Below are 19648 nucleotides of genomic sequence, written 5' to 3' on the forward strand. Positions count from 1 at the left end.
AATGCTATGCATATACATATAAATGAAACTATATGGCAAATGTAAAATAAATCAAATAAACAATTTACAATATAACAATATAATATGCAAATATACACTGCTCAAAACATAAAGGAAACACTTAAACAGCACAATGTAGCTCCAAGTCAATGGCTGGGTCCGAAACCCCATACTTCCATACTATAAAGTACGTTAAAATCAGTATGCGAGCAGAGTAGTATGTCCGAATTCAAAGAATTCGAAAAACAGTATGCGAGAAGTACCCGGATGACTTATTACTTCAGGCGAGATTCTGGTGTGCGCATTCCATGCACGCTGCGCGAGAATTCATGAATGGAAGTGAGGCAACACAACTGACGCAGGTAGGTCACATGATTATGACAAAATGGAGGATGTAGTACGTCCGAACTTCATTCATACTTTTCACATTCATACTGTATAAAACATACTTTTCTAATGGCCGAGTAGTGCGTTTAAATTTTAATGCAGTACCTACTGAGTAGTAGGTGGTTTCGGACGCAGCCAATCAAACTTCTGTGAAATTAAACTGCCCACTTAGGAAGCAACACTGATTGACAATCAATCCCACATGCTGTTGTGCCAACAGAATAGACGACAGGTGAACACTATAGGCAATTAGCAAGACACCCCCAATAAAGGAGTGGTTCTGCAGGTGGTGACCACAGACCACTTGTCAGTTCCTATGCTTTCTGGCTGATGTTTTGGTCACTTTGAATGCTGGTGGTGCTTTCACTCTAGTGGTAGAATAAAGCTGTGGTCACACTGCACTTTTCACCTCTAAGACTTCCATTCAAAAACGCAAGCTTGTGCGACAAGTTTCGAAGGGTTGCTGTGTTGGAAAGTTCAACCTTGGTGAACTCTGACCAGCAAAATCGCATCACTTGACTGTTTGAGACCATTCGAAGATCAAAACGTGACCTTTCTGGACAAAAAGTTTAAATATGGACCAAATGCTCACTTTTTTTAAATGTCCAATCATCTTGTTTAATCCCGCCCCTTTTTGCAGCGCTGTACTACAGAATTTCGCAAGCTCAAACTCTAGTGTGACCGCAGTTTAAGATGGAATCTACAACTCGCATAAGTGGCTCATCTAGTGCAGCTCATCCAGGATGGCACATCAATGCAAGCTGTGGCAAGAAGTTCTGTCAGCGTACTGTCCAGGGCATGCAGGCTCTACCAAGAGACAGGCCAGTATGTCAGGAGACCTGAAGGAGGCCAAAAACCCAGCACCAGGACAACAGGAGGAGCACTGCCAGAGCCCTGCAAAATGACCACCAGTATGCCACAAATGTGCATGTGTCTGCTCAAATAGTCAGAAACAGACTCCATGAGGGTGGTGTGGCTTACAGCCCAACACCATGCAGAACCTTTGGCATTTGCCAGAGAACACCAAGATTGGCAAAGTCACCAATGGCGCCCTGTGCTCTTCACAGATAAAAGCAGGTTCTCACTGAGCACATGTGACAGACGAGTCTGTCATGGAGAATGTTCTGCTGTCTGAAACATCATCCAGCATGACCGGTTTGGCAGTGGGTCAGTAACGGTGTGATGTGGCATTTCTTTGGAGGGCCACCCAGTCCTCCATGTGCTCTCCAGAGGTATCCTGACTGCCATTAGGTACCGTAATGAGATCCTCAGACCCCTTGTGAGACCATGAATGGTGCAGTTATCCCTGAGTGCCTCCTAATGCAAGACAATGACCTCATGTGGCTGGAGTGTGTCAGCAGTTCCTGCAAGACGAAGGCATTGATGCTATGGACTACCAATGCCACGTTGCACCACAGACTGTCCAGGAGTTGGCGGATGCTTAAGTCTATATCTGGGAGGAGATCCCCCAGGAGACCATCAGCCACCTCATCAGGAGCAAGCCCATGCTTTGTAGCGAGGTCATATAGTAATGTGGAGGCTACACACACTACTGAGCCTCATGTTGACTTGTTTTAAGGACAGTACATTAAAGTCGGATCAGCCTGTGTTGTTTTTCCACTTCAATTTTAAGTGTGACTCAAAATCCAGACCTCTATGGGTTAAACAATTTGATTTCCATTGACCCTTTTTGTGTGATTTTGTTGTCAGCACATGTTATTATGCAAATACCAAAGCATTTATCAATAATATTTCATTTACATGTAGGATGTGTTATTTTAGTGTTCCCTTTTTTGAGCAGTGCATATATATATATAAAATTATTTGCTTATACATTTATTATTATATTCATTTTTCTGTGTCTTTCTTATTCTCACTAGCTATAATCTACAATAAGAATAAAATAGGGCAAAACGATCCCAGAACTTGCCCCAGTAAAACAGAAACCAATTTCCTCAACGTGAGCTTGTAAGTGACAAAACTGGTCAGGATGTACCTCCAGACAAGACGGTCTGCAGTTGGGTTCCGTTAATAAACGCTCGTTTTATAGTTCTGCTCTTCACATCAGCCCAGTAAATCCTCTCCTCCACAGCATCGTAATCCATCGACGTCACGTCATCGATATCAGGAACGGTCAGAGCCATGATCACGTTCAGATACGGGTTATCAATGTCCACACCACGAATCTCAGATCTGCGAGCGTACAAGAGAAACCTCTTCACTCCTGTACAAACAAACACACAGATATACACGTCCATGTTACTATGAGGGGACTGTCGCTCTATACTGGCCAATAGGGGACCAGGGTTTTGCTCATAAAAAAAAAAAACACAAAATTCACATACAAAATTTCTTTTGAAAGTCTATTTTTTCATAAAATAGCTGAAAATAAGTTTATTTTTTTTTAACACATGCCAAGTAGAGACTGGAAAATCTGAGTGACGTATACCGATCTAATAGGAAACTTTCATAGACTGCGGAGATGCTGAGTCTGAAACAGATTCTTCGTCTCAATTCGTATACTATCTGTCCAAAAATTGTCCCAAACCATAGTATGTTGACAAGAGTATGCCAAAGGTTCCCGAATGGTCTACTATTTCTGGTAAACATTCAAAGTGTAGAAGCGGTTGTACTCTAACCGCTTATATTGCCCACAATACACTGCGCGTTGGGCATTAATTCGATTAGAACTCGGGTAAAAAGGGTAAATAAACGTGCCAGCCCAACTGTCAAGTAGAGAGGCTTTGATAAAGCTGTTTGAATGACTGGTAATTAATTTCTAGCCAACTGAAACATATTTAATTCATGTTTCACTGTTATATTCTATCTGCAACAACAATATGAACTTATACCAAGATATTTTTGGAAATTAACTTCTGAATGGATAATTATCCAACGACCTGAGGAGATTTCTCTGCATGAAAGAATGGCAGATTAACCTGCAGCTGATTCTACAGTCAGGTAGGTAATTACATATGAAAGAAATGTGGAAGATGTGTTGAGATGATTGACAGGGGATGTAACAAAGCAGTAAAAAGATCTGTTAATGAGAATGTATTGTGTCCCAAAACTTGCATACTCTTCGGTTACACACTCAAAGGTATATTATTTTTTATTTCTTTACAAAAGATGTACATACTTTTAAGGGTGTAAATATGCAAATTGGGACACAGCATGTGACTTTCAACACAAACTTTCACAATATGATTTTTCAAATTTAAAATCTCTGACACACATGCACACGCACATACACACTCTTGCATTCATTCCATTTGAAAGTCAAAACACTTAGTTTCACTAATTAAGTTTGTTTGTTTTGAGATTTGGGGCTTTTTTCATTTATTTATTTTTTAAATGTGTATATTTTTATGTTTTTATATTTTATGTTAGAATATGTTTTGTCTTCTGTAACACTTTTTTCAATGTATGCATGTGGATTTCAATAAATATACAAATTTAAGGTTTTCTCAGAATTTATAATTTGAGTTATTATAGAATTATTGCTACTTTTAATGTAAAATTCAAAGGTTTGTGATTTGGGATAAATAAGAGGGTTTTTATTTAAGTTTACACAGTCAGTTTATTTTGTGGGAACAACTGGTTTGTTTTAGTTATGTAAATATAATGTAGCTTTCAATTTTTTAAAGCTATTTATTTTCATTTGTTTATTTTTTTATTTCATTTATTATTTTTATGTCTTATACCGCACTTTATCAATGTGTGTATATATGTGTATATTTTTAACATTGTTTTCTCAAAAATTATATATATTTTTTCTCTTATAGAAACATTCAAAAATGTTAAATACCAACATTTAAAAAACAAAACAAAACTATGCTTTGCTTACCAATGCTGCATCTATTTCCTAAATCTACAATAAAATCTGTCAAACTGTGAAAGAGTATTGCAATTTAAATCATACATTCTGTTTTCTCAGAATTATATATTGTCCTAACAGCACCATTCAAAATTGTTAAATACCAACATTTTTTTCTAAAACTTATTTTTTAAAGAAACCTATATTCTGCTCACCAATGCTGCATCTGTTTCCTAAACATACAATAAAATCTGTCAAATTGTGAAAGAGTATTGCAATTTAATCTAACAGTTTTCCTATTGAGTGATGTTCAAAATTAAATGTATTTCTTTGAATCAAAGCTTAATTATCAGTATCATTACTGAAGTCTTCAGTATCACATGATCCTTCAGAAATCTATATAATATAACAACATTTGACTGTATTTTTGACAAAATAAAAGCAGCCTTATTGAGCAAAATTTACTTTTTAATGAGACTTTTTTTAAACTTCTGATATTACTAATACCAAGTAAAACAGCTTTATTTTTTTTTTTTACTTAATATTCCATTTTTTTCCAGAAGAATTGGTTATGTTTGTATGTATGTATGTATGTATGTATGTATAGATCAGTGGTCACCAAACTTGTTCCTGGAGGGCCGGTGTCCTGCAGATTTTAGCTCCAACCCTAATCAAACACACCTGAACAAGCTAATCAAGGTCTTACTATGTATACTTGAAACATCCAGGCAGGTGTGTTGAGGAAAGTTGGAGCTAAATCCTGCAGGGACACCGGCCCTCCAGGACCAGGATTGGTGACCCCTGGTATAGATGGATGGATGTACAAAATGTGCATCTTTTCTGGCTCTTCACAGTGTTTTCTTAAATATTGAGTGATAAAGAGATTCCCCTCTTTAAAAACATTTGATTATTTAATATTTATTGCTAGACAATCAATCAATCAATCAATCAATCAATCAATCAATCAATCAATCAATCAATCAATCAATCAATCAATCAATCAATCAATCAATCAATCAATCAATCAATCAATCAATCAATCCACCAACCAATCAATCAGCTGAAAACTTAAAACTAAAAGGACTTTTTATTTTTCAGCAACCTGGGTCAAACGCTTCCGGTAAACTGTATGCGATTACAAAATCAGGGTCTCAGATTGTACACGAAATCTACATTAAAATCTATTTTCCCAAGCCATGTCTTAAAAATACGTTTTTTTTTTTTAACTCCAGTATTTTCAATGGTGTTTCACCTTCTGATCCTGACAGGTACGTGCATGTAAACGGCTTTTCATCTTATTTTACACTTGAGCAGCAAAATGAAGTCTATTTAACCGATTGTATTTAATTGCATTACAACATCGATGATGTAAAAGGAACCAAATAAAATTGAAAAAGTTCCATTAACCTCCCTGAAGTTTATCGGTATGGGAACACAAGCTGTGCATATACCCTATAAGTACATGTTTAATGAAACAATGCCTCATTTGCATATCTATTGCATATCATATCAACTGGGGAAGAATGATATTAATTCTTTTGAGTTCACCCTTTTCACTGGCAGTGTTTCATAAAATAATGAGGCGACTTGAGTGTCCTTACAAAGGCAGCTCTATAAAGACCCAAAACTCAAAGGACTGTTACTGTAAATCGTCCTTTCTTGACCTCCGGAAAGCTCTCTAGGGCAGCGGGGAGAAGAGAGAGATCTCCATTTGAGTCTGTAATGAGTTTAGTTGGGTCACGCCAGTCTCCTGATACACGCTATAATTATTACAATATCACACATTCTGCTGCAGATCAACTCCGTTCATCTGAGGATCACAAGTCTTGCCTTCCTGTGTGTGTGCATGTGTCTGTGTGTGCGTGTGTGTGTGTGTGTGTGTATCTGTGTGTGATTGTGGTCATTATGGCTCAAATTGGCTTTGTAAGAAGCAAATAAATACATAAATACAATCTGTAATAATAGTATGCACAACAGAGAAAAACTGAAAGAAAAAATACAGATAAAATACAAACAGATTGACTGATACAGACAGACAGACAGACAGACAGACAGACAGACAGACAGACAGACAGACAGACAGACAGATGTACGGACAGCTAGACATGCAAACAGAAAAAAGACAAACAGATAAGGATACTAACAAAGGCAGACACACAAACACAGACATAAGTACAAAAAGAAATAGTCAGAAAGACAGACAGACAAGACTGAAAGAAAGAAAGAAAGAAAGAAAGAAAGAAAGAAAGAAAGAAAGAAAGAAAGAGAGAAAGAAAGAAAGAAAGAAAGAAGTACAGACAAACATATGTACAGACAAAAAAACAGACAGACAGACAGATAAAAACTTACATAGACAGACATATAGACAGGGAGATAGACAGAAAGATTCACAGATATAAAGACAGACAAGCAGGAGAAAGACCTAGAAACAAACAAATGTATAGGTGTAGAGTAGGCTTGGGTGATAATACAGTAATATGGTATACAGTGGGATCTAAAAATAGCAATGGTGTCAGTTTTAATACCGTTATACCAACGCACATATTAAATATTATTTATTTAATGCGCACCAAGTGATCAAGTGATCGGTTTCGACCGAATGAGAATGGAGACGTATTAAATATGAACTAGAGGTCTGCATTCCCGCTGCTGTACGCAGGAGCCGACCAGATTTCTTGCGGTGGGGGAATGAATTTCCAGATAAAGCGCGGGAGCGGTTGGTAACTCTGGTGTAATTTAAAAGGTAGCTGGCCCGCGGTCTAACAATATCGCTCCCGAGCGAGCAAGCACGCGCGTATCGATGTGGATGCTATTTGTTTGTGTGTGTGTGTGTGTGTGAATGAGAGAGAGCGTAGTGCTGTGTGTCTCTTTATCTCGCTCTGTGTGTGTGAGTGCATGCGAGTGTCCGTGCGTGTGTGTGTGAATGAGAGAGAGCGTTCTGCGTAGATCTCTAATGTGAACAAGACAAACAGGTGACCGCGAACCTAAAGTTCGGTATTTATATATTTGTTATTCAGTTTCTGAATGGTTTAGACACAAGCCAACAGTTTAGTGACGCTGTCTGAGCCTTACGTCATTTTTTTTTTTTTATTATGCACGGTGATACCGGGGTAAAATAAGGAGGAGGTTTGACGGTATCAAAATTTGGATACCGCCCAAGCCTAGTGTACAGACAAACACAGACAGACAGACAGACAGACAGACAGATAGATGCACAAGTACAAACAGACAGACAAACACCAACAGACAGACAGACACAAAGACATATGCACAGAAACAAACAGACAGACATACAGACAGAAACAGACATACAGACAGACAGATGTACAGACAGATGTACAGACAGACAGAAAGATGCACAAACTTACAGACAGACAAGTAGGCAGAAAGGCAGATGGAAACAGACAAATGTATAGGTGTACAGAAAAAAAAAAACCAAACAGACAGACAAACACAGACAGACAGACACACACAGGCTAAAGTATAGAAAGATGTAAATTAAAAAAAAAAAAAAACAGACACAGAGATGGATTTACAGACAGTGACAGAAACAAACATAAATACACAAATACATACAGAGAAGTAGACAGAAAGATGCACAGACATACAGACAGATAAACAAGTAGGCAGAAAGAAACAGACAAATGTATAGTTGTCCAGACAAACATAGACAAACAGACAGACACAAACAGAAAGACAGAAACAAACAGACAGACAAACACCAACAGACAGACAGACACAGACACACAGACAAACTTACAGACAGAAAGACAGACATAAGGAAACAAACAGACAGACACAGACAGAAAAACAGAAACAAACAGACAAACACCAACAGACAGACAGACAGACAGACAGACAGACAGACAGACAGACAGAAAGACAAACTTATAGGCAGAAACAAACAGAAAGACAGACGTATGGAAACAAACAGACACACACACAGACAAACTTATAGAGTGATGTACAGAAACAAACAGACAGACTGACAGACTGACAGACAGAAACAGACAGACATACATACAGACAGACGGGCTTTTTAGACAGATGTACCAAACCAAACAGACAAATATAAAGACAGAAACAGACAGATACACAGTCGGTCAGGCAGACACACAGACAAACAGACAGACAGACAGACAGACAGACAGACAGACAGACAGACAGACAGACAGAAATACAGAGACAGACTGATGCACAAAAACAGACAGACAGACAAAATCAAACAGACAGACAGATAGACAGACAGACAGACAGACAGACAGACAGACAGACAGACAGAAATACAGAGACAGACTGATGCACAAAAACAGACAGACAGACAAAATCAAACAGACAGACAGATAGACAGACAGACAGACAGACAAAATCAAACAGACAGACAGATAGACAGACAGACAGACAGACAGACAGACAGAAAGACAGACAGAAACAGAGAGACATACAGACGAAATCAAACAGGTAGACAAGCAACCGTACAGACAAACAGATGGCACTGACCTTGACATGTGCTGTTATTGGCTGAGAGTTTCATGAGATGTGGACAGGAGCAGGAAGCAGAGCCATTATAATTGAGCAGACAGAGGTGAGAACAGTGACCCCGGCCTCCATTACCAGCACACGGGCTCACCGCTGGAAAAAAACACATTCACAAAAGAACATCTGAGTTGGCGTTCCGCATCTGTTCATTTCATCTTTTATTCTCCACAGTGACTTATCTCACAGCAACACCTTCCATGATTATTTCAACAGGTCAAAGCCAAACAAACTCTTCAAGTTAACAAATGTGCTCAGAATATGGTCTGATTTATACATTAGGTAGATTTTATACAATTTTTATATAAAAAGTCAAATCAAATAAAAGAATAACAATTGACAATACAAATCTTAATTTTTGGGCAAGTAAACGTGAGATTTTAAGATCTTGAAATTTTTTACTTATACATTTTCAGTTTATTCTTAACATTTTATTTTGACTTATTTTCTTGAAATGTAATATGTATTTTCCTCAAAACACAATACATTTATACTCTAAATTGACTGACTTTATTTTTAACATTTTATTTAGAATTTTTTCTTTTTTCAAAATTGGTTTTGAATCTTGCATTACAATGATTTTAGTTAGGTTTTTAGGTTTTAATTTGTATCACTGCTTGACTTTTCTCTAAATAATAATGGACCATCTTTCTTTACCATTTAAATGTAATTAAATTAAAATAATAATAAAATTATGAAAAAAAGAAACAAATAAATAAATGTTTTAATGAGTAAGATTAAAACTAAACAAAATAGGAAGTAAAATAGAAAAAGAAAAGAAAAATGAAAAAAGAAAATAATAAATACATTAAAACAATAAATACGAGGAAATAAAATAAAATAAAAAAATACAATAGTAAAAAAAGCAAATACATAAATAAAAAGTAAAATAATAAAAATAAAATAATACATACAAAAATACAAATAAAAGAATAAAAATGTCAAAAAATAATAAAAATAGAATAATAAAAGAAAAGAAAACTATACAAAGAAAAGAAAAGAATAAAAAAGAAAAGAATAAAATAAAAATAAAAGGAAATAAAATATTTAAAATAAAATAAAATAATAAAATAAATAAAATAAATAAATATGTAAAAAGTACAATTCTAAAACTAAAATACAAATACAACAAATACATAAATATAAATTAAAGAAAAGACAAATTTAATAAAAACAAAAATAAAAATACAGTATTAAAATAAATGACAAAGAAAGGAAAAAAGAAAATAATAAATATACATTAAAAACAATTAAAATAAAATATATAAAATAGATTAAAATAAGAGGAAAGAAAAAAATAAAAAAGGAAAAAAATAATAAAAATACAATAATAGTAAATAAATACATTAATAAAAATTAAAATAAAAAATACAAATGCAATAATAAACACATAATTACAAAAAATAAAATAAAAAAACTAAATACAGTAATACAATTAAAATAAACACAAAATATAAGCAATACAATAATAAATAAAATAAATGAAATAAAATTACACATTTTGACAGGTATTCTAAAGCACAGCCACACTCCATATTATCACACTTCCCATGCCAGCTCCAAATCAGTTATCATTTCTTCAGCTTGTCATTATGCAAAACATCCTGCTTTTGTGCACATGCTATCCTACAAACCAAGAGTGCTCTTTATCGAGTGAACGTGAGGATAGTAGCGTTGAATAATTAGGCCCCTTATTCCCCAAACAACAATCCCAGACTCTGTTCTTGCTCTGGGCAAGGTTGATGCTCCATAACTCTGAACAGGACCATAAAACCCACATAACTTGAAAAAATGCTTACAAGTTCATAAAGACACTGGTTTGTTGCCTAATGAATGCAGTAATCTCTATGTCAGTCTCGCTAAGTCATTGTGGCACATGAAAACTGATAGCGGTGAAATCCAGACTCTTTAAATCCTAAAGGGTAATCGAAACAGACAGGGAACAGAACAGACATGCTGAATTATAAGTGTAAAAAGGAAAGTAGGTGATATCATACAGAATAAATCAGTTGAGAAAAATAAAATTAAATTAAATAAATACACAAATATTTTAAAAAAATTAAATATAACTAAATACAACTGAACAAAAATAAAACAATAAAAATAAATAAATGAAAATAAAATAAAAAATTACTAAATAAAATACAAATTATAAATACAAATAAAACAAAAATAAAATAAATACATAGACCAAAAAAAGTTAAATTAAAGTAAAAAATAAATAATAAAAATAAGAATAAAATAACTAAATTACTTAATAAATAAATAAATAAATAAATTAATTAATTAAAATTGTATTAAATATTTAAAAACTAATAAAAAATAAATAAATAAAGTAAAATAAAGGGGCCTAGTTTTACAACCTTAAAAAGCACATTTTAAGTTTAAAGCAAAAATATAAGATCAAATTGTAATCATATATTTAAAAAAATATATAATTTAAAACAACAAACCAACATAACACTGAAAAAACCTACAAGGTTTTACACCAATCCAAAAAAGTGAAAATTAAAAATAAACCTCATTAAGACAAAATTAAAAAAAGAAAACAGCATTAATATCTTAAAACATATTATACATAGTTCAGTTAAAAGCATATTTCATTTTATTAAAAAAAGAATAATAATAATAATAATAATAATAATCAATAGTTAAAAAAATAAATAATAATAATAATAATAATAATAATAATTAATAATTAAAAAATAAATAATAATAATAATAATGAATAATAATAATAAAAATAATAATCAATAATTAAAAAATAATAATAATAATAATAATAACAATAATAATAATTATAATAATAATAATAATAATAATAATAATAACAATAATAATAAAATAGACTTTTTTTTTGCCAAACGTTGTTACATAAATATTATGCACACGGTTATACAGACAAATGTTATCAGGTCAAATGTCAAATATCTGTTTTATTTGTTTGTACTACTACTACTAAAAGGGCACTTATTTAAAAGAGATATAAAAGTCAATTTAAAAGTCAAATACGATGTGTGATATAAGCAAATCAATACAACAAAATGCTTCCCCAATAAATAAACAAATAAACACACACACACACACACACACACACACACACACACACACACACACACACACACACACACACACACACACACACGCGCACACACACACACACACACACAGACACACACAGACAGACACACACACATCTTCCAAGAATTGTAACAGGTGAATATCCTTCTTTCATACCTCAGATTGACTCAAAACGTAAAGGACCCACTAACTCAAAAGATCGTCCACACATCTGTTCATGCATCACTCCATCTCTCCAGTTGTTTTATAAGTGCCAGTCAGTTTGTGGAGCTCTTCATCAGCCCATTACAACTGTTTATCTGGAGTCATGAGTTAACAAAGAGCCTCTTAGCGCCATTAAGGCTGTAATTGAGCTCTGGTTGATGATGCCAGGCTGGATGTGTTGACAGAAGGCTGATTTCTCTGCATCTGGCAGATGAAAACCCGAGGGGAAAGATGCTGGACGGCACATCCAGCCCTGATTCAATTGTACTTTATTTATAGGGGGAGGGTTGGCTCCTTTTTGTGTTTTATTGGCCAAACAGTTGAGGGCTGAACGTTTTTGGACATCAAACGTGTGTTCTGTGTTTACTGAGCTGGTAAAAAAAAGAAAAACAACTAAAAAAAATTAAACTAAAAAAGACAAAAAACAAGACAAAAAAAATTAATAAAAAATAAAATAAGAGCGAAAGCTTTGCTACATTACACACAGTAGTGGGGTACATTTTACTAAAACAAACAAAAAAAACTACTATTTAAACAATTAAACAAACATTAAAAGTAGAAAACAACTACAAGGTTTTACAAAGATTCTAATAATAAGATATAAAATAATAATGGTATTCTAAGAATAGCAAAAAAAAAAAAAAACTTTTTAAAACAATACAAGACCAAACTAAGAAAAAAAATAAAATAAAAAATAAAATAAGAGGCCAAGCTTTGCTACATTACATATTGTAGTGCATTTTAGTAAAACAAACAAAAAATATGTATGTAAATCAAACAAAAAACAAACAATAAAAAACAGAAATTCTATTGCTATTTTTGCAAAACAAATTGAAACGCAACGAAAAACAAAACAAAACCCTATAAAAAAACAAAACAACATAAAAAAGCTATACAAAACAAAACACCATTAAAAACAAAAACAAAAAAAACAAGGCAAAACAAGACAAGATGAAGAAATAAAATAAAATAATAGGCCAAGCTTTACTTCATTACATATTGTAGTGCACTTTCCTAAAACTAACAAACATGTAAATAAAAGGTATGTAAATAAAACAAAAACAAACAATAAAAACAAAAAAAAAACAACTATTAGGTTTGCACAAATCCTAATCGAGAATAGCAAAAAATTAACTCCGTTTTGCTATTTTAGCAAAACAAAATGAAACTAAACTAAAAGCTATACAAAACAAAACAAGAAAAAAAAAACAAGACAAGACAAGAAACAAAACAAAACAAAACAAAAACAAGAGAAGACAAGACAAAAAAAGCAAGACGACAAAACAAAACAACAAACAAGGCAAAACAAAACTAGACGAAAAAACTAAACAAAAAACAAGGTAAAACAAAACAATGTTTATCTTTAAAATAAATAATTTATCATAAAATGAAAAACACAAACCAAAACAAAAAATCTATATGTAAATATTATTAATATTAATATTATTCAATTGAAATTTTAACATTTCACTAAAGACCCCAAAAATATATTTATTTGATTCTCATCTGTAACGTTGCTTGATTCTACGTACAAGCTTTGAGTTTGCATTTAGTTTTCAGAACAAAGCTCAGCAGAATTGGGACCTTGTTTTGTTTCACTGTCTGATTCATATTTCATAAATGATAAGAAATCTGGAATCAAGAGAGTTCTTGACGAGACAGCTTTGCAGCCAATTAGTTCCTAAAATCTCCCAGTGAGAACTGTGAACGTGCCAAAACTGGGTCATTGTGCGCTGTTAATCCAACATGACAACTTCGCTCAATCTAGAGATTTCGACTCTCGTCCCCTCGAGACCATTTTGAAAGACAGAAAGATGGTCTCTTACTCTGGGGCTGCCGGCTGGGATGGTAAATCTCCAGGTCGAAGGGCTGAGCGCTGGTTTTTTGAATGACCGTCACATTGGCTCCAGTCCACTTGTTGGCTTTGGTCAATGTATTGGTCCTCCAGTCGGTCCAGTAGACGTTTCCTCCAAAAAGAGACACGGCGAAGGGGTGAGAGAGGAACTCGTGGCCTCTGAGAATCTCAATCACCCCCGTGCCATCATATAGAGCAGAGTATATAGCGTCAGATCTAAGGAGAGAAGAAAAAAAACATTCATACTCAGCATTATCAGAGATTTTTGGATGTCAACATCAAGCAAAAACTGACCCGTTTTTAGATCAAACTGAATCAAATCAGAGATGATCAATCTTGTTTCGCTTTAAATTCCAGAACATGAGCTCAATCAACTCAACTGAGTCAAGATCAGAGTTAAAGCAAGTTTCTGAAATGTGTTTTGGTTTTCGAAGTTCATGTTGCTTTGCTTTGATTTGTTAGTCCATTTCTCTTTATCCAGAAGTTAATATAATCTTGGATCCGGCACGTATCCAGAGCTGTGAGTTGTTGTGGTCATCGATGAGTCGAGAGCCTAGTATATATCCCAATATTCTATTGCGTATCATAAAAGTTTCACATCCTTTTATGCCTGGTCACATGGTACTGTGATGTCATCGTTTCCAAACAGCGGCCATTTTAACGTGCCGTAATTCATTCAAAATTCAAATTCAAAATTGTCAATTCAACAGTAATCAGACTTAAGTCAAATCAACGTTAGACAAACTAAATGAATCATAGCTTACTTACATATTAGATTATGTAACAACATTAAGTTGTTTAATTACGGACAGCACGAGTCATATTCAATCAGCTTATGTTTTTTCCCTTGCTAATTGGTTTATCCGAAAAGAACAGCATTGTTCTGTTATTTGTAAAAGATTAGAGAAGTTGTCTTTAGTCATTTTTAGCTAAATAGTTTGAATTGTAGTGTAGCTAGTTACTATCTCTGAGGGTTGCTTATAGCGTAGCTTAGCTAAGTTATCTATAGAGTGTTTGCACTTATGTCAAAATTTGATCAGTTACTTGTATGTGCGCTTTTCCTTCAGCCTGCCACTGACGTCAGATATATAACAAAATTGACTTATCCCCAGGCTGTTTATAACAAAATTGATAATTAGCCGCACCATCTTGGTGTTTCGTAACATTTTTTTTTTTTTTTTTTCTCAACCCCCAAAATGAAGGACCAGGGTATACACACATACACTGCGAAAATTTTTGCTTACCCAATTCACCTACATTTGATTGGACTGCGTGGGAAGCCAGAGCACCCCAAAAGGAAAGCTCCACACAGAAATGCCAACTGACCTATTCGGGGCTCGAACCAATGACCTTCTTGCAGTGAGGCAACAGCGCCACCCACCTGTTGTGGTTTTGACCTACTGGAAATTGAAGGTACTGCACTAGATATGCATGGATTAGTTTTACTTTCTGTTTCTCTTAGTGTATGCTGTCGAGAGAAACACACATGCAGCTTATTTCTGCGCCTGATTTAAAAGTTGAAATCTTGGAAATGTATGACCATAAGTGCTCCATTTTTACTAAAGCTCTAATTTTGTTAATATTTAAGGCTCTTCTTCTTGGGTAACACGCTACTCTGGTGGTGTAACAAATACAATAATTTTGCTAACATTCGATCTAATTTAATTTAGTTTAGTTTGGTTTAGTTTAATAATTTATTTATATTCATTTAATTTGTCTATCATCTAATTTAATAGATTTTCCTCATATGTGTATTGAGATTTGTAAATAAAAAAAAAAAAAAACTATGTGCATTTGTTAAATTTGAAAGTCAATCTGGTTAAAATGAACATGTTATTGTTTTATTAGTAACTAGCTACACTACAATTATTTATTATCATACATTAATGATCTTTATTAGCAATAATCAGCGAACTATGCAAGTTTCCTTCTGTTCAATTAAACGCTTTGCCTCTATTATGATGACTTGTTGTGAAAACAAACTACGCAGTAACTTAGCTATAACTTAACATTAGGTTTAGCATTGTAGTTCGTATTGTGGTGTACCTAGTTACTTCCTCTGCTTTAGCTTAGCTCACACTGTAAATATCAATGGTTAAAAAAGGAAAAGACGTTGATGACTTTCTCAACACCGTCTGCATATGGTTGTGTAATATAATATGCAGATGTTCGTATTTCAAAACACTGTATAATACTATAAATTAATGAAGTATGGTAGTATGTCGTAAAATTTAGAAAATTATTTTAGGGTAATTACCTTAAGTTCTTGCAAAAACAGCTGTCGTTTTTTTATCATTTGTTCATTGTAATTTGTAACAACCTATGTCTTTAGAAAGTAAACAGTAACGTGTGGTGTAGCAGAATTAGTCAATAAATTGTCAAAAAAAGCTATAAAACAAATCTTAAAACAGACTAAATCAAATTAAAATGATAAAAAACTGAAACTTCTTTGATTTTAGTAATGTTGGGTTAAAAAAGAAACACTAAATATTTACTCAAGAAAGTGCTGTTGACCTAAAATCTGCCTCAGCTTCCATAGACGAAAAAAACTGAAAGTACAGCTTAAATAAAATTACAAAACATCTTGAATATATCCAAATGAAGGTTTACGGTTTACTCTAAATAATGGGAGCATTCAGTCTAAAAAAGTCTGTAAGAAGTATTTTAGAGTGCACTGATGCCTTCATGCTGGGAAAAAAGGAAAGGAAGAAATGTTGACAGACTGTGAGAAAAAAAGAGAGATGTGTGATCTGAATATAGCAGAGATGAAAATGAGGCAATCGACGGCAAAGAATTGATCAGATTCTTCATTAAGTCCAGGAATCTCATTATCTGAATATTAATTTGTGGTGCATTTGGAGCTCCCGGGCACACAAGGAATTGAACAAGTGCTGTGAGGAACGCAAGATGAGAGTTTATGAATGTGTCAAGACAGCAAATTGCCATGCTGGTGCTTTGTAAAAATCCAAAAAAAAAAAAAAACAGCTTGACGGGTAAAATTATAATCTATAGTAATAGCATATCTCCGTCAGCCTGTCATTTTGTCTCCAGCTGAGGTGGATCTCAAATTTGAACCATTGCAAAAACACATCAATCATTCGACAAAAAAGCCATCGCTTAAATTTGTTACCATTGACTGAATCCTAGGTTATCCCCAATACTTTCCCACCAGAATACGGTCATGTCTTAGAAAAACAAATCATGAAATATTGACACAAACCCAACAGAAGCCTTGCATCTTTCTTACCGGGCATCCGTCCAGATTATCCTGCTCTCCATGTGGTCCAAGGTGAGTCCATTCGGCCAGGCTCCGGTGTCCATGTCCTTGAAAACCACATGGCGTTGTTTTCCACTCATGGAAGCCCCCTCGATTCGAGGAAAAGTGGCATCCCAGTCGGTCCAGAACAAGGCACTGTTGATGACAAAACTAAGTGTCTCTAACCAATCAAGTGTTTAAACGACTTTCAAACGAGGGCTACTTGCAAACCACATCCTCATTAAAAGCATCAGCATTAGCGCAATTACAAAACAGGTAGGAATGTGTAATGGGCCAATTTCATGGTAATATCCCTTCTGGAAATCATTTAAAAAACTCCTTTATGGGTGATTAGATGGGTTCATTACAATTCGCAAACCAGCAAACTGAGCCATCAATCACTGAAGTTGTTCATTAAAGCTATGAAGTAATTGGAAAGCTGGTGGCATTTGCTGTTCTTTTCCACTGGAAATTGAGGGTAAATTAAAGAAAAAAAACAAACAAACAAACAAAAAAACCCACCCTTGGCCAGGATCCACAGCAATGGCCCGGGGGTGTTCCATTCCCCCTGCAATGAGGGTGGTTCGCAATTCGCCGTTTAGCTTGGATACTTCGATCTGGTCTAGGTTACTGTCGATCCAGTAGAGATTCCCAGCTATCCAATCAACAGCAAGGCCCTCTGGAGTGGCTAGACCATGCTGGACCACCACTTCAATTGCCGAAACACCTGCCAAGAGAAGCAAAATCAGGTTACTGCGTAAACCACCCAGTTTGCACCTAATGTCAAAAACGACATAAAAAAAATAGTCAAAAACACATCAAAAATGTAAATCGATTAGATATGAAAAACTTGACGTCCATTTGACATCCACATGATGATGCCTGTTTGACCATTAAAATAACATGTCCTTACAACGCATGTAAACTATCTTGATGTCAAAATCTAACATGGGTGTCTAAAAACACATCAAACAGGGCTCTCCTGTAATCAGTTTTTAATGTGTTTTTAATGTCGATGTTAGACGTCAATTTGATGTTGTTTTGACATCAAGGTACTAAATTCGATTTGCATTTTTGATAAAATTTTTGATGTCGTATTGACATCAAAGTACCCACAAGGCAGGCCGTTCACATCAAATAACATGTACAAAGAAATTACATTGATGTGCCTCAACCGACAATTTGATTGGATAACTAGACTTACAAGTGAACAAGCTTCTCTTACCTTAACTTCTTTTTTATATATATAATTCTGCACCTAATATCACTTGAGTGACTATTTTTTGTCATCTTAAACATTTTTTTTTTATGTTACTGCGTGTCGTCTGCAGCTCTAAGGTACAACTCATCTACTATGGTAAAAAACATTTTATTTACGTTTTTGCGATAGTTTAAATTTTACGCAATGAATTAGATTCACAACTTTCAATGGAAGCTTCACTATTGGATTTTGCCAGAAAATATTTGCAAATAAACAGTACAGTAAACATGCTTGTACATTTATAATAAACAATTCTATTGTAAATTTTGATCCTAATTTAGTCACTAGCTATGTTAATTCGCATTTTGCATACGCTTGATGGAAACGCCATGATGCACATACATTTTGAAAATGCACATAAAAAGCATATGCGCATAACTGAGTAGGATAAACTTTTTATGCGATAAGAAAAGATGCGCATAAACTACGATGGAAACAATATTACCTAACAAATTCCAATGTGTGCATTCAAAAAAAAGTCATGTGATTATTTTAATAAGAGATCATGTGATGATAAAAATGTGTGTGAATGGACAAACCAGTAGGCTGAGTACACTGTAAAACATCTGAAATGTTGTTTGGGTCATTCTTAAATGCCTTAACCATTTCAGTATAAGCGTTAATATATTATTAATGAGGCCCAGAAACAAGTCTTTTATACAATATTCCTGTTTTGTGCATAATTTGAATTAGCATCTTTCGATGGAAACATAGCTACTGTTAGAGTAAACAATTTTACTATGAAAGAGCCCTAAAGGGTATTCATCTTGTGTTCCATTTATAGTTAAAGGCTTACCTCCGATGAAATTTGTTTTCTTTTTCAAATATTTCCCAAGTGCTGTTTAACGGATTAAGATTTCGTTGTATGAATAACCAAGGACCATGGTTTCTGCTTTAAAAATATATCTCTATTGTTTTACATGGGAAAAAAATGTTGTTGAACTATCCCTTAAAGTGTGTTAGCCGCTTGGTCAAGCTCAAGATGTATTTGGTGGTAATTTTGGACCGTATGATGTGGATTAAAGAAGTGATTTTCACTTTTTCTCTTTCTCTTTCTCATTGTCTACTCATCAGTTCTTTTGTGGGCTGAGTGTAAATTACTTCTCACACATTTGGGGGGCTCTGAAGCTGAAATATTAACACAGTTGGAAGACTGACTTTGATTTTCAAGTGTAAAAGAGTGCTAAAGAAACTCTCAAGCAATATAATAAACATTAAGAATGAGTAATGTTATTCTTGAAGAAACCAAAA

General features: G+C 34.2%; 2 protein-coding genes across 3 annotated transcripts in view; one reads left to right on the forward strand and one right to left on the reverse strand.

The window, feature by feature from the left end:
* Positions 1-19648, forward strand: part of LOC147831535 (uncharacterized) — a 600059-nt gene that overhangs the window by 231834 nt on the left and 348577 nt on the right. The gene's annotated exons all lie outside the window — the stretch shown is intronic.
* The window catches only part of lrp1ba (low density lipoprotein receptor-related protein 1Ba), a 458912-nt gene that overhangs the window by 224920 nt on the left and 214344 nt on the right, over positions 1-19648 (reverse strand). For both annotated transcript variants that reach the window (XM_087304094.1, XM_087304093.1), the window contains exons 25-29: positions 17659-17863; positions 17128-17292; positions 13852-14096; positions 8705-8836; positions 2384-2611 (exon numbers count right to left, since the gene is read on the reverse strand). In XM_087304094.1, coding sequence (XP_087160220.1) covers positions 2384-2611; positions 8705-8836; positions 13852-14096; positions 17128-17292; positions 17659-17863 — 975 coding nt within the window. The remainder of the gene's footprint in view (positions 1-2383; positions 2612-8704; positions 8837-13851; positions 14097-17127; positions 17293-17658; positions 17864-19648) is intronic.

Source organism: Danio rerio, chromosome 22 (assembly GCF_052040795.2).
Source record: "Danio rerio strain M-AB ecotype USA chromosome 22, GRCz13ab, whole genome shotgun sequence".
NCBI classification, from domain to species: Eukaryota; Metazoa; Chordata; class Actinopteri; order Cypriniformes; family Danionidae; genus Danio; species Danio rerio.